This window comes from Dermacentor albipictus, chromosome 1 (genome assembly GCF_038994185.2).
Source record: "Dermacentor albipictus isolate Rhodes 1998 colony chromosome 1, USDA_Dalb.pri_finalv2, whole genome shotgun sequence".
In the NCBI taxonomy this organism is placed as follows: domain Eukaryota; kingdom Metazoa; phylum Arthropoda; class Arachnida; order Ixodida; family Ixodidae; genus Dermacentor; species Dermacentor albipictus.
Genome location: NC_091821.1, coordinates 67,498,630 through 67,510,896, shown reverse-complemented (window position 1 = coordinate 67,510,896; position 12,267 = coordinate 67,498,630). Strand labels below are relative to the sequence as shown.

The following is a 12,267-nucleotide window of genomic DNA, read 5'->3' as shown; positions in this document are numbered from 1 at the left end:
TATTGAAAATCGACCTTTTATGCAAACAAGTACAGTCGCCAATTGATTTGTCTTACATGAAAAGGGACCACAGAATTTTACGAATCATTGGGCAATAGAAAAAAGCAAATTTTAATGAGAAACCAAATCATTTGGATGAATTTGGGAGTCGGCAACGAATAATACGATTTCATGCGTTGACGATATCTTCACATAGGCGATACGAATTAAGCGAAGCCAGCCATGCTTCCGCTTGCACTCCGTCCCCCCGTAGCTGATAGCATTGTCCCAGTGCGGGCGACGCTATAATGAAAAGAGCTGGCAGCGGGGAGTGAATGCCTTGTCTGCCCCTCCTCGGTCAAATGGGTCACCAAAACTCTAGATGACGCAACCTTTAATACTAAATGCGCGGGAAGACAGCTTACATGATGCCACGCCGTCCCTGCACGGCCACTCTGCACACGCGGCAGATTACCTCTAAAGCAGGGTGCGTGGCTGTGCATGCACTCGGCTGCCACAGCCATGCGCAAACACAGCCGAGATACGCACCAGAAATCGCGCCAAATTATATCCCCCCCCCCCCCGTACTTTTGCATGCACTTGATCGTGTTACCGCCAGGTAATGCAAAAGATTAAAACACTACAATGAAGCAGACTATCAGCCAGAACCGTCAGTGACTTGCATGTATAATGCCAAACACTAGAGAGCAGATAGGTTATAGCAGTATGACGATCAAATGATTTAGGTGCCACAGTTTCCTTTGTTTGGCTTTTCACTGGTGAGCAATACACTGAGCTTAAGTATACATATATGAACATGTGTTTTCTGCAGGCCTCTTACCTAATTAATTTTTGGTGTCTTATCCCATTCAGGCGCTGTGTGTACAATTATGAAAGGAAAAATTGACATCTGCCCATGGGTAACACGAAGCTACCTACTAAGGGCCTGAACCGGGTCCATTTTTTTTTTTCCAGCTACAAATTTTTGTTTCTGAGACACCCGTGTGGGTTTCATTTGTAACTTCGTGCTACCTTTGGGTGGATGTCAATTTTTCTTTTCATGAACCTTCCTCCACCTTCTGGAATTCTGCAAAACTGATTTGCCACATGTGTGTACAATTGTGCACATGAAGGTATTGCATCAAAAGCAGAAGTACTGATGGAAATATTGAAATCACGTTGCATATAATCTTGAGACACATCTATTGGACTGGGTGTCTGCTCTCGATGACAGTATGTCATCATCAGTGGCGTAGCAACAGGGGGGGCCAGGGGGCCGTGGGCCCCGGGTGCAAGGGGCCAGTGGGGGGGGTGTTATATACGCCTGAAGACACCCTCTCCGCCGGCTGCACCCGGGGGGGGGGGGGGGTGACAGAAGACCTATGGGCCCCGGGTGCCAGACGACCTAGCTACGCCACTGGTCATCATGTAGCAGATTCTTCTTTTCACTATTTTTCACAATGTTTTGTATCGGGCATATTTTTCATGTGGCTTGATAGGGTACTTCAGGTATGCTAGATATGAAATAGTATATGTTGTTATCTGAAATTCCTGTATAGAGTTCCCACATGAAGTCCTGATTCTGTGAACTTAGTGAAAATTGTTGAGGTATTAAAGAATACTTGATTCATTATATAGCTGTATGCTTTTCATAACTTTAAAGGTGCAAGAAATCTGGGGAAAATCTTTAATGGAAAGGATTAATTGCTTCCTGAAAGATACAAATTAAGCCTTGTGTTTTGTGGACGGCTCAGGCTGTTTGAGATGGTTTGAGGTAACAAGTTTTGTTGTAGACACTGATGAAAAAGGCCATTTATTGTCATGGAAAAGCGTTCATACTTTTTAATAACCTGAAATGAGCATATCTTACTTGGCTTAACCCTTTTCGAGTCAACATTTTTTCCCAAAAGACCAAAAAAAATTTCCCCAATTTTTTAATGACTTTTCATTATTGTTATATCAGCAGTTCATTTGTTATTCTCTGTTGTCTTTTAACGTCAATTATTTTTTTAATACATTTGAGTTGCACATAGGCAAGACCTGTATGAAGCGTTGAAGTCTATATGAAGTATGATATTTCTTGGAACAGAAGTCAAGCATGCTTTTGTTATCCTCTATGCAACATGTTACTACTGGCACATTGTGGAAAGCAAATCACAGGCGCAGAGGTGGCAAAGCATTTTTGTCAAGCCATACCCCAACGAGAGAGGGCACCAGAGGCTCTGAATCTTCCTCGCACTCATTAGTACTAAGTTGAAGCTCTGAACATAATGATCTACAGCTTTACAGGTCTAATTGTTTATTTGATGTGAATAAAACATCCAAAAACAACATAGTTCTGTCGCTAAGATAAAGGAAGTGGGGAGGGGGGGGGGTGTCGTTGCTGGAACTGCCTCGCTCCGTGCCGTCAGTCTTAAAACCCAGGGGAGCCAGACTTCTGCTTTGTTTCCATCAACTGCCCCCACAAAAAGTCAGTTTTCTGGGAAGTTGGTGCCATTTAATAGGGCAGCATTCGCACCAAAATTATGAAACGACTGCCACTCATCTGTGACACTCAGTAGACCAAAGTAAATATCTGGATGATTGATACTTGACACTGGCATATTTTGGAGGAAACACTTGTATAAGTGAGACTCATCCTTGGCACGTAAAGGGTTAAACAAGTTGTTCTTATCTTTATGGTCTTCCCTAGTTCAATAACATCTGGCCGCCTCTTGTAGTGAGAATCATTGCATCTTAATACACAGGAGTGCCAGCTATTTAACCATGTTACAGATTGTGTTTACGTTCTTAGACATAATGACTCTTAGACCAGTGGCCAGATATAGCAACTAGCAGGTTGGTAACAATTGAAGGATCATTTTGTACTTTGTCTTTAGTTGCTGGCTGCCTAGTCTTGGCAAATGCTTTTTAAAAAAGCATATTTCAGTTGTAATGCACTTCAGGGCTGGGCAGTATTGCGATAGTATCTTTGAGATACTTCTGAGTATCTTTATTTCTCTATCGAGATACATTTGAAAAATGTATTTATATCTCGGTAGTGAAATACATTTACAATGTATCGATTATGTTGCGATACTGTGCAGGACACGGGTATCTCGTTACTTTTTGTCAGAAATGGGCTGACGTCTTCCTAGCACGTGTCATTGCTTGTTCCCTTGACGGTTACAACAGCCCAACGCACAGCAACATGGCATATAGAGACCACGAGTGAAATGCAGATCAACTCTTCTGGTGCACATGGCGAATGCAGAGGAACTTTCAACATGCCGCCGAGAGGCGCGAAACCAAAATATCAAGAAAAAGAAAGCACACGCTATCACCGGACGGCAGTTGCCCAATCAGAGGTGTGGAAGAGAAGGAAGTGGCTTTGTTCATCTGTGATCCTTCTGTAATTGTTCAACCGTGATTCATCATTAGCGGTGATGAATCACTGCTTTTATGAGTTTGGAGATGGAGACGCTTTCACTTCTGAACGGTCAGAACAGACCCACGTGAGAGCGCAAGTGTTTCGGTACCTAGATGACCCAAGAAGAGATATCACCATGCTGCAGGACTTCCTTGCCATGAAGGCAGTATTTATTCATTATACTAACACGAACTTGTGCTCGTCTGCAGCAGTAGAGAGACTTTTCCCTTTCGTGAGTCCTGTCTTGAGGCCGAAGCACCGGTGTCTAGAAGGCAGCCTATTTGAGAAACTGCTGTTGCTTAAGTGCAATTAACGCTGCAAGATTCAATGCACTGCAACATTATTCACAGCATTATGCTGCACTTAATAAATGTCCTCATGGAGCATCAACATTTCCGAAATAAAAATGATTCCATTACCTGTATTCTTGTATCTGTATTGCTGTATCTGTATTTCGGGATACCTTATTCATCTTTTTGCAAAAGTATTTCTGAAATATCCCGTTACGTCAAAGACAAATGTATCTCAGTATATGTATTTTAGGCTTCCAGCACATGTATTTCGATGTCTGTATTATGGAATACTTTTTTTGAGCATCTCTGCCCAGCCCTGGTGCACGTAATATTAAAAGTGTGGCACTAGTCTGGCTTGCTGTTTGTTTGTACCTGTTTCTGAAAGATTTGTTCCCGAGAATTTCTTGTTTCGCTGAAGGAACGAAATCTGTTGCTGCTGTTTTTGTCTATAGAATTGAACATGTTGGCTGCGGAAGAGGCACTGCAAATAAGACAATAGACCCCAACAAAGTATTCTGTGTTTGTACATCTTCTTTGAGGTACCTGTTTTGCACCCAACATGTTCAATTCTGAAAATGACCAACTAACCCAACACCGTTTCTTTTTGGCATTTGTCTGTAGTTGTTGTTAATACATATAAAATGTGTGCTTTGAAGGTTTTGATGGGAGGCCTGCATAATTTGCATGATTTTAGTCATATTGCCTGCAGATGTTTGCACTTTTTTTCACTGCTCTTTATTTTTATATAGCACATGACAGAGTGTTGGGGTTGGTATTGTTTCTTGAGCACATATTTCATTATTTGTGTTTTACATACTTGCACTTTCCGTTTATTTGATGCCTTACTGTGATGTGCATGCTTCTAGTGCAAGTATTCAGGAATCTTTAGTGTGTACTGCACACTGATGCCAATAATATAATACAGGACCATGATCTTGTCTGTAGATCATGTCCATGTGCTTCTTCCCTTTCCTGTGATTAGTGCAGCTGTGCTTGAGAATAATTAAGTAAATGAGTAGGTTTCATTATGGAATCAATGAGTAACCACTTAAGCAGTGAGCCAGTAGGTCGGTACCCTTGGCCCCACACTTTCCACATTTTCACGTGCGCATTGTTTTTTGGTGGCGAAAGCTGGTGTGGTGCTGTTGATGGTGTTTGTCTGCATTGAAGTGAAGTGCTGTGGTGGTGATGATGATGATCGTTTGCACTGTATGCATCCCCATATGAGAATGCATTGGGAACAGGGCAGTGTTTGTTGTAGTGGCACCTTATAGAAGACATTGCGGCTCGTGCTGTGAAAATGTTTTCACCATAGAAAGCTTAATCCCCTGGCTGTGCACATGAATCCCTTGGCGGCTTTATTTGCCATATATTAGTGCAAATTCCTTGGCCTTCAGCATTGAAGTCATCCATTTAAGTGCTCATGAATTAACTATTATTTTTTCTATATGGTGGGAGAGCTTTGGCAGCGTGGTGTGCAAGTAGTATTTACAGGTCAGCAAATAACGCTGATAGGAAATGTTCATGGCAGGTAACACAGCTATGTGCTGAGTAGACTCGTTGAGCTTAGTCTGTTTAGCACTCTTCTAATGTCGAGACAGCAAACTTAAGTGCAGATTGTATTTTTTAAGATATGCTTTAGCACTAGTAATATATTAGAGCATGTTCCATCTGGTGAAGGTATGATTCTGCACTATCTTTAAGCTGCAGTAAAGTGGACATGTAATGTGTGAGTGCACGTGCCAAGTTTTCGAAAATGTAGACACATGTATTGATTTATTGCTTCTAAGAAAAAGCTTTAGCTCAGGCGCTCTTATCTAAATACATGGGAAAGGAGAAATCATTTTTCTCAGCAACCATTGTATCAAATTTAATGAGGTTTGTTGCATTCAAATGAGAAAGTTAAAATCTAGTGACTTTTAGAAGTGGTTTTCTTATCTTTGGTATTTTTCTTTTGTATCAATATTTTTATAAAAATTGTTGAATATCACAAATTTTGAAAAAATGAAGCTATCAATTTACAATTTTGTAATGCAGCAATGAAAAATAATATTGCAATTCCGTCAAATGTGTCGAATAGTAAACCTAAGCCGACAAATTTGATGTATTATACATGGCTGTCGGTTACGGCACGAATATGTCGGTAGGACTTTTGCAAAACCTTCGCAAACACTTTAACAAATTCATGCACAATATAAATTAATACATCAAACTTGTCTGCTTTGGATGTTCTGAGCAATGAAATTTACAATGCAATATCTATTTTTGATGTAAAGTTACGGATTCATAAACTTAGTTCTTTTTCAGTGCTATCAATTTTCCGCAATTCTTTTTTTAAATCAAGGCCATAAATAAAATTTTTGCTTCCAACAGTCATTAGAATTGAACTTTTTCTCTTGAATGCACCAAATTTAATTGAAATTGGCTCATGGGTTATCTCAGAAAAGCATTGGGATTTTACATGTATTTGAATAGGCAGCGTTAAAGTTTGGGCTGAGCTAAAGCGTCCTCTTAAAAGCGGCCAAGTCTAGGCTGACGCCATTCCGTCAGTGTGCTTTGGCTGGTAGTTCCTTTCAAACTAGGGATGCAAAGAGCACTTGCAGGATATTTTGAAATAAAATGAGGTTGGTTACATTCATGAACTTTACACAAGCATTTTCATATACTGCATGCATCATATTAAGACACTGAATTATTGTGGGGTGCTAAAATATGCTTCTGAAAATGTATGCACAATGTGTGTGCCTCTTCGCAAGTACATTTAGCACCTAGCTCTAATGGAAAAGCTTGATTTTGCATATCAAGCACACAAGGCACATAGAAATTTTGCATGTAAATGGGTAGTTGAGCCCTAGACAGAATTTAACAATTGTTAGAGTGGAAGGACCACTACCGTTAAACTTGGTCTGAGACAAAACAGTCTATGAAATCTTATGTTATGCATGAATGTGAACAAAATGTTTGTTTAGTGACAAATGGTCTAATACGTACACTCAAAAGTTTCACATTTGAGAGATCTTTCAAAGTCAAGCTTACAAATTTTTAAAAATTTGTCACCTGTAACATGAATAACTTATTTTGCAAATAAACTGCCTGCATGGGGTACACCATACTTTTCTAGTACTTGAAATGCATCTTCTACCAGGACCTCTATTATTTGGTTTATTTATACTAGTCTGGTTTCCTACCATGTGGCAAACTTATTGTACTTTCATGATTTTGAGGCTGTAAGAGCATTTCCAAGAATTAAGTTATCGAAGAGAATTCCTAAATAGCTACACATTATCATTGCCATGCGTTTTATATGTGGAAGCTATGTAAGAAAGCCACTGAACTATCTGCAGGTACCAGACAAGCTTAAATGCTTGTTAAAATAGTAGGAATTTTAGGCTGACAGAAAAGAACCAGGGCGAGAGCCAGCTACACCTCATTTCAGCTTCTTTTTTCTCGCATTGTCTACCTGCGTGCATTTCTTCTTCTTTTTATACATACTCGTGCCCTCATTAGTGTCCAACTTGGCAATACAGTAGGCTGTTACTTTCTATCTTTACCGGGAAGACTCCTTTGATTCGTCCGAATGGCCATATACCTCTAGAGATCTTGGGCTCTTTGATAACATCTTCTTTTGTAGACTGCTACAAGGACACCATGCGTACAGGTGAAGTGTACGCAGCTTGAGGAGGTACTCTTTTTTCAACAATCATCTGGCAGTATCGCAACTTCTTGCTGAAGTCATGTTGACTAGCCTCAGGGCTGAGTGATTATCCAAAAGGGAATAGGTTTGGGCATGTTGGTTATTCATCCTAATACAGTAAACATAGCGCATTAAGGACAAAGGACAAGCCGAGACAGGACAAGTACTGATTCTTATTTACTGCTTCCTGGACTGGGTTGGTCTGGATCAAGGAAAAGATTGATGTAGCGAAGACCTGAGTGCTTCATGACATAGTCTTTGAGCAATAGGTGTTCAGTGTGTTCAGAAAGTTATTCGCGTTGAACATAATGGAGCCAAAACGGTTGATGACTTCAATCTATGAATGGAAACACCCAGGCTGTGGCACGTAGAAGCTTTTGCAGGTCGAACTTTGTGAAATCGATAAGCATGCAACTGAATTTGCTTGATGCTTTAAGGATGACATGCCACACTCTGGCTCGTCATTGATATGAGGGCACACAGGTCGTTCTATAGGCTATGCTGATCTTGGCTGAGCTAACACTAACCATTCGGCCGTGCTCCACTAGCTGCAATTTTCATGGTGAGCTTTCACAGATACGCCCCTAATCAGTACGATAGGTTGGGTACCCTTGTGCAGTAGCACAATTCGACATCATCCTTCTTTTGGCTCATGGGAATGTTGTCAGCACAGAGAAACCGGAAGACATGTTGGTCGGGCTCCTTCTCTATATGGAAGAATCCCTTCTCGGTGACCATGCTTATGGCATCTTTTACGCAGCAGTTATGTATTCCGCTTCCAGCTTGTCATCAGCACTGTGATCTTCGAGAGCTGCGTTAATTGAGAAGTCGGTGTTTCTAACAGACAAATGGTCAAAAACAGCTGAAAGCTTGGATTGGCCTACAATAGGATCTGCAAGCAGTGATCGGGCTTCCTGCAGAATCTTTGTATTCTGTGCTCGTCGAGTTTATTGCTTGGTCTTGAAGCATTCCATAAAAGTAGGTCTTAAGATCTAGGTAGACAGAGGTCTGGCATTTGTGCCTATCATGAATGATGCATTGTTCAGTTTTCATTGCCTGTAATACAAAGCGGTCAAGTAGAAGGTACCTTGAGGTGTGTAGAAGAAAATGTGTCTTTGTGGAGGTTTTCGGCACCATATTCCAGAAACCTTAGGCTGACACAAAAGAACCAGACTGAGAGCCCAGCTACACCTCGTTCCAGCTTCTTTTTTCTCGCAATGCCTGCCTGCACACTTTTCTTTTTTTTTCTGTGGCAGTTGGCGATACTTTTTGTATATTATGAAAGGAACTGATGCACCTTCTGCGTAAGTGTTTGCCAAAATTGAAAGCATACAATAATACATAATAAATTAAGCTAACAATTTAGTTTGACCAAGTAATTTGAAAAGCAGTTTGTGCAAAAGTACAAGATACAAGTGAAAAAGTACAAGAGAAATAAGATATTAAAAAAATTACCGACGATTACGTTACTTTCTAATGCGAAATTTGAGCGCAGCAAATAAGCTGTTTCACCTTTTCGATAGATTGAGGCAAAGAAATCGAGCAACACATGTATGCGCTATCACAGAATTTTTTTTTTATTTTTCACACGTATTCCTTTAACAAAGACTCCACTAACAGTTCTTGACAGTCATGAAGGAAGCTTTGTGGTGGGAGAAATAGACTGATATATGTTCGACTTGGTACACCAATGCTTGATTCTCAAAGACGAGATCTATACAAGTGCCTCGCAGCAGCAGCAGACGGAGGACTTCCATCGGTCGTCTCGCTCATGGCTCAGAAAGAACTGGCAGATAATTTCGCAGTGGCGAACGGCAGCGGCAATTTCGGCTCGGGCGGTGCACATATACAGATCCGCCGCCACCGATCTGGCTCTCTGATTGCCACCGCACAGGGCGAACGGCAGCGGCAATTTCGGCTCGGGCGGTGCACATATACAGATCCGCCGCCACCGATCTGGCTCTCTGATTGCCACCGCACAGGGGTTGCATTGGAGGAGGAGCGAAGAAAGGAATTAAGTTCGAGCCGGCGCTTTGACAACCAGAGACTCGCAGGAAGAGGGGGGAGGGGGCCGGCGTGTACACCCAGCGGCAAACGATGGGGGCAGAAGCGTGCGCAGCAAGCAGACAACACGATAAAGGGAGGAGGGAAGAGATAGCAGCGACTGACTGATGCCGCTGACGCCGATAGTGAGTCAACCCCAGCTGCGGAGTTGGTTTCAGGGACAACGCCGCCGATGCCGACACAAACAATATGGTACCCTCGCTTCCGCAGCGCTAAGAACCATGTCTAGCCGTGGGAAGGTGGTCACGTATTCGTCGACGTGCCGGGGCCTACGTGAAATAACCGGCGCGTCGGCAACTGAAGAGCACCCTATCCGCCACACAAGAACAGGGGGGGGGGACCCTTTCCTCCTCTTTCTGCATGGCGGCGATGGTGTTCTATGCAGTCACGTTATCTTGACTCTCTAGCGGCGTCAGCGGCATCCAGCGGTATCAGTCGGTCGCTGCTAGCGCTGGGGGGATGAAAGGGGGGCGGAGCTGGTTACGAGGCCGACGACAACGCCGACGGCGACGCGAAACCCAGGAACGGACGCCAAAGAGCTGCGCTCTAAAAATATGTTGTTTTTCTCATAAGCATAACCATGGCACGTCAGTTGGTAACGCGAATGTCTACTGTCATATAAGAAAAGGAAACCATAACACAATTTCTTAATGCTGTGGAATTACCCTAATATATCTTGGCATAATTTGCAAAATGTTATAAATGTTGTGAAAGTTGCCTCATGCATCTCCAACTTTTATTGCAATTTTGAACAGCAGCTCTTGTTTTCATTCACTTTTCTGTATGGTAACAGAAGCTTTGTATATGATGTTCCACTCGTAATGTTACTGCACATAAGTTTGCTGTCTAATATAGTGTGCTAGAATAATAGTATTTGCTTGCATGAATGTGTAGCTTAGCTTTAGGAATATTGTTTTTCTGGCATACTTTGCCAAATTGTAGATGCCAAAAATGACATGCTTGTGCTAAGCATGACCTGATAATGTAAATTAACCTTCTCATTTGTGGCAACGTGCTTATTTTTTTGAAGCATGTAAAAATGTACTTCTTCCAATTTAGCTTACATTTTATAAGTTTTGAAAACCTGCTATTTAACCTGCTGTTGCCAAGTGCTATAATGTCTAAATTTGCTAGTGGACACATGTAGAATATAACAGCTTATATGAGGTGGGGGTATGCTGCCTTGAGCTAAGCATAGTTGCTATAGCATTATAGCTTTTCTGATGCATAGACCAGCTACCTTCCACATTACTGTGCTGAGGTGTGACATTTTTTTTATATTCCTTGGATGCACTTTTTTTTCCCTTTGGAAATGTAGCATGGAAGCAGCACCTAGGGTGTTTCACTACTTATAGATGTTTACTATTAACAGTTACTTATTTTTACATCTATCAAAAGCTGACTGCATCTAATATTTCACATATGACATGTTGGTGATAAGCCAATCTGAATTTAACTTCTTTACCTCTTCCATCATTTAGTTAAACCTTTTTCATTAATAGCTGTCTATTAAGCTTATGATAAAATGTGGACATATCGGGTGTCTTGTAACTATAAGCTTATGAGTTTTATTGTTTAACCTTTTTAAACAACATAGCACCTTTAACGTTTATTTTGTCAACCAATTGTGAAACCTGTTAAACTTGTGCATGCTGTTATCAGAGGTGCTTCTGGCCTTTGCTGCCAGCTTGCAAAGGTGCTACCTGACCACTCTGGAACCAGTGACTAGGAATTACTGCCATAGCACACCGACACTGTCAATATGCTTGGCTGAACTCTTAGTGAACTTGATGTGCTGTTTTAGGTCGAAGCATCATGACCAAAAAGGGTGAAGGCTCCCAGGTGAAGGAATCAACTGACAGCAGCACCACTATTGAGGATGATGATGTGAAAGGTTTGCTGGCTTTGGCTTACTTTTTATCACTCTTAACACTGAAAAATGATGACACGGTCCTGGCTAGACTGCTTTGCAAAATTAGACGTAGTCTTTGTTCATAAACTTTGGCACTTCGAGGGCACAGAAATACTTGTCTTTTATTTGAACTAGTTCAATAGTGTACAAATGATGCAGGTGCGTCTATGTTCTCGGTGAATTGTGGAGTACATATTCCATAAAAGAGACCTCTGAGAATGAGAGTTCATTTAGCTAGACTAAAAAAACTTGCACATCCCCCCAGAATCTGTGCAGGGTCATGAGCACTAGTTTTCATGCACTGGGTAGATGTTACAATAGTTCGTGTTACACTAATTGCTTTCTTGTGATCCCTAGCCTTCCTGATAGTCATGGGTTTTCTCATTTGTCTGTCTTTTTTTTAGTCATGAAGCCTCCTCCCACTTGTAGGCTGAACATGATCTTGATAGCTTTAACTAGATTTAGGCTGCATCCAAATGTTTATTAAAGTTGCTTTCAGCGAACTTGACGAAAACAGTAAACACACTGAGGAAGGGGGAGCTGAAAGGTTTTGTCTTGGTAGGCAGTGTGATTTCGTTTCTACTTCGTGTGGGCCCTTAACATTTGTCATGTATTGTAAATAGCTCCATTTAGATAAGTGTAAAGTGTAAGTGTAAGTGTAAAGGACCTCCCTATTTTTTCTACAATAAATTCTGAAGGCAGCTTATTAAACACTTAAGCTTTAAATAAAAATATTTGTTGTTTAATCTACTTTTCATACAATATGCCTCATCCTTCAGTGGAATAATCCTTTTTCCCTATCTGATAATTTTGTTCTTGCCATAAAATTAACACTTTATAACTAGTCCTGATAAGTGTCCCTTGCAATTTATTATCACTGATGTGCTGCATATTTCATGAAAGTTGAGGCTATACT

At 41.2% G+C, this 12,267-nt stretch overlaps 1 protein-coding gene across 20 annotated transcripts in view; it reads left to right on the top strand.

Moving 5' to 3' along the window:
- Positions 1–12,267, top strand: part of CaMKII (Calcium/calmodulin-dependent protein kinase II) — a 255,507-nt gene that overhangs the window by 199,097 nt on the left and 44,143 nt on the right. For all 20 annotated transcript variants that reach the window (XM_065438258.1, XM_065438256.1, XM_065438253.1 and 17 more), the window contains one exon: positions 11,244–11,333. In XM_065438258.1, the coding sequence (XP_065294330.1) occupies positions 11,244–11,333 (90 nt within the window). The remainder of the gene's footprint in view (positions 1–11,243; positions 11,334–12,267) is intronic.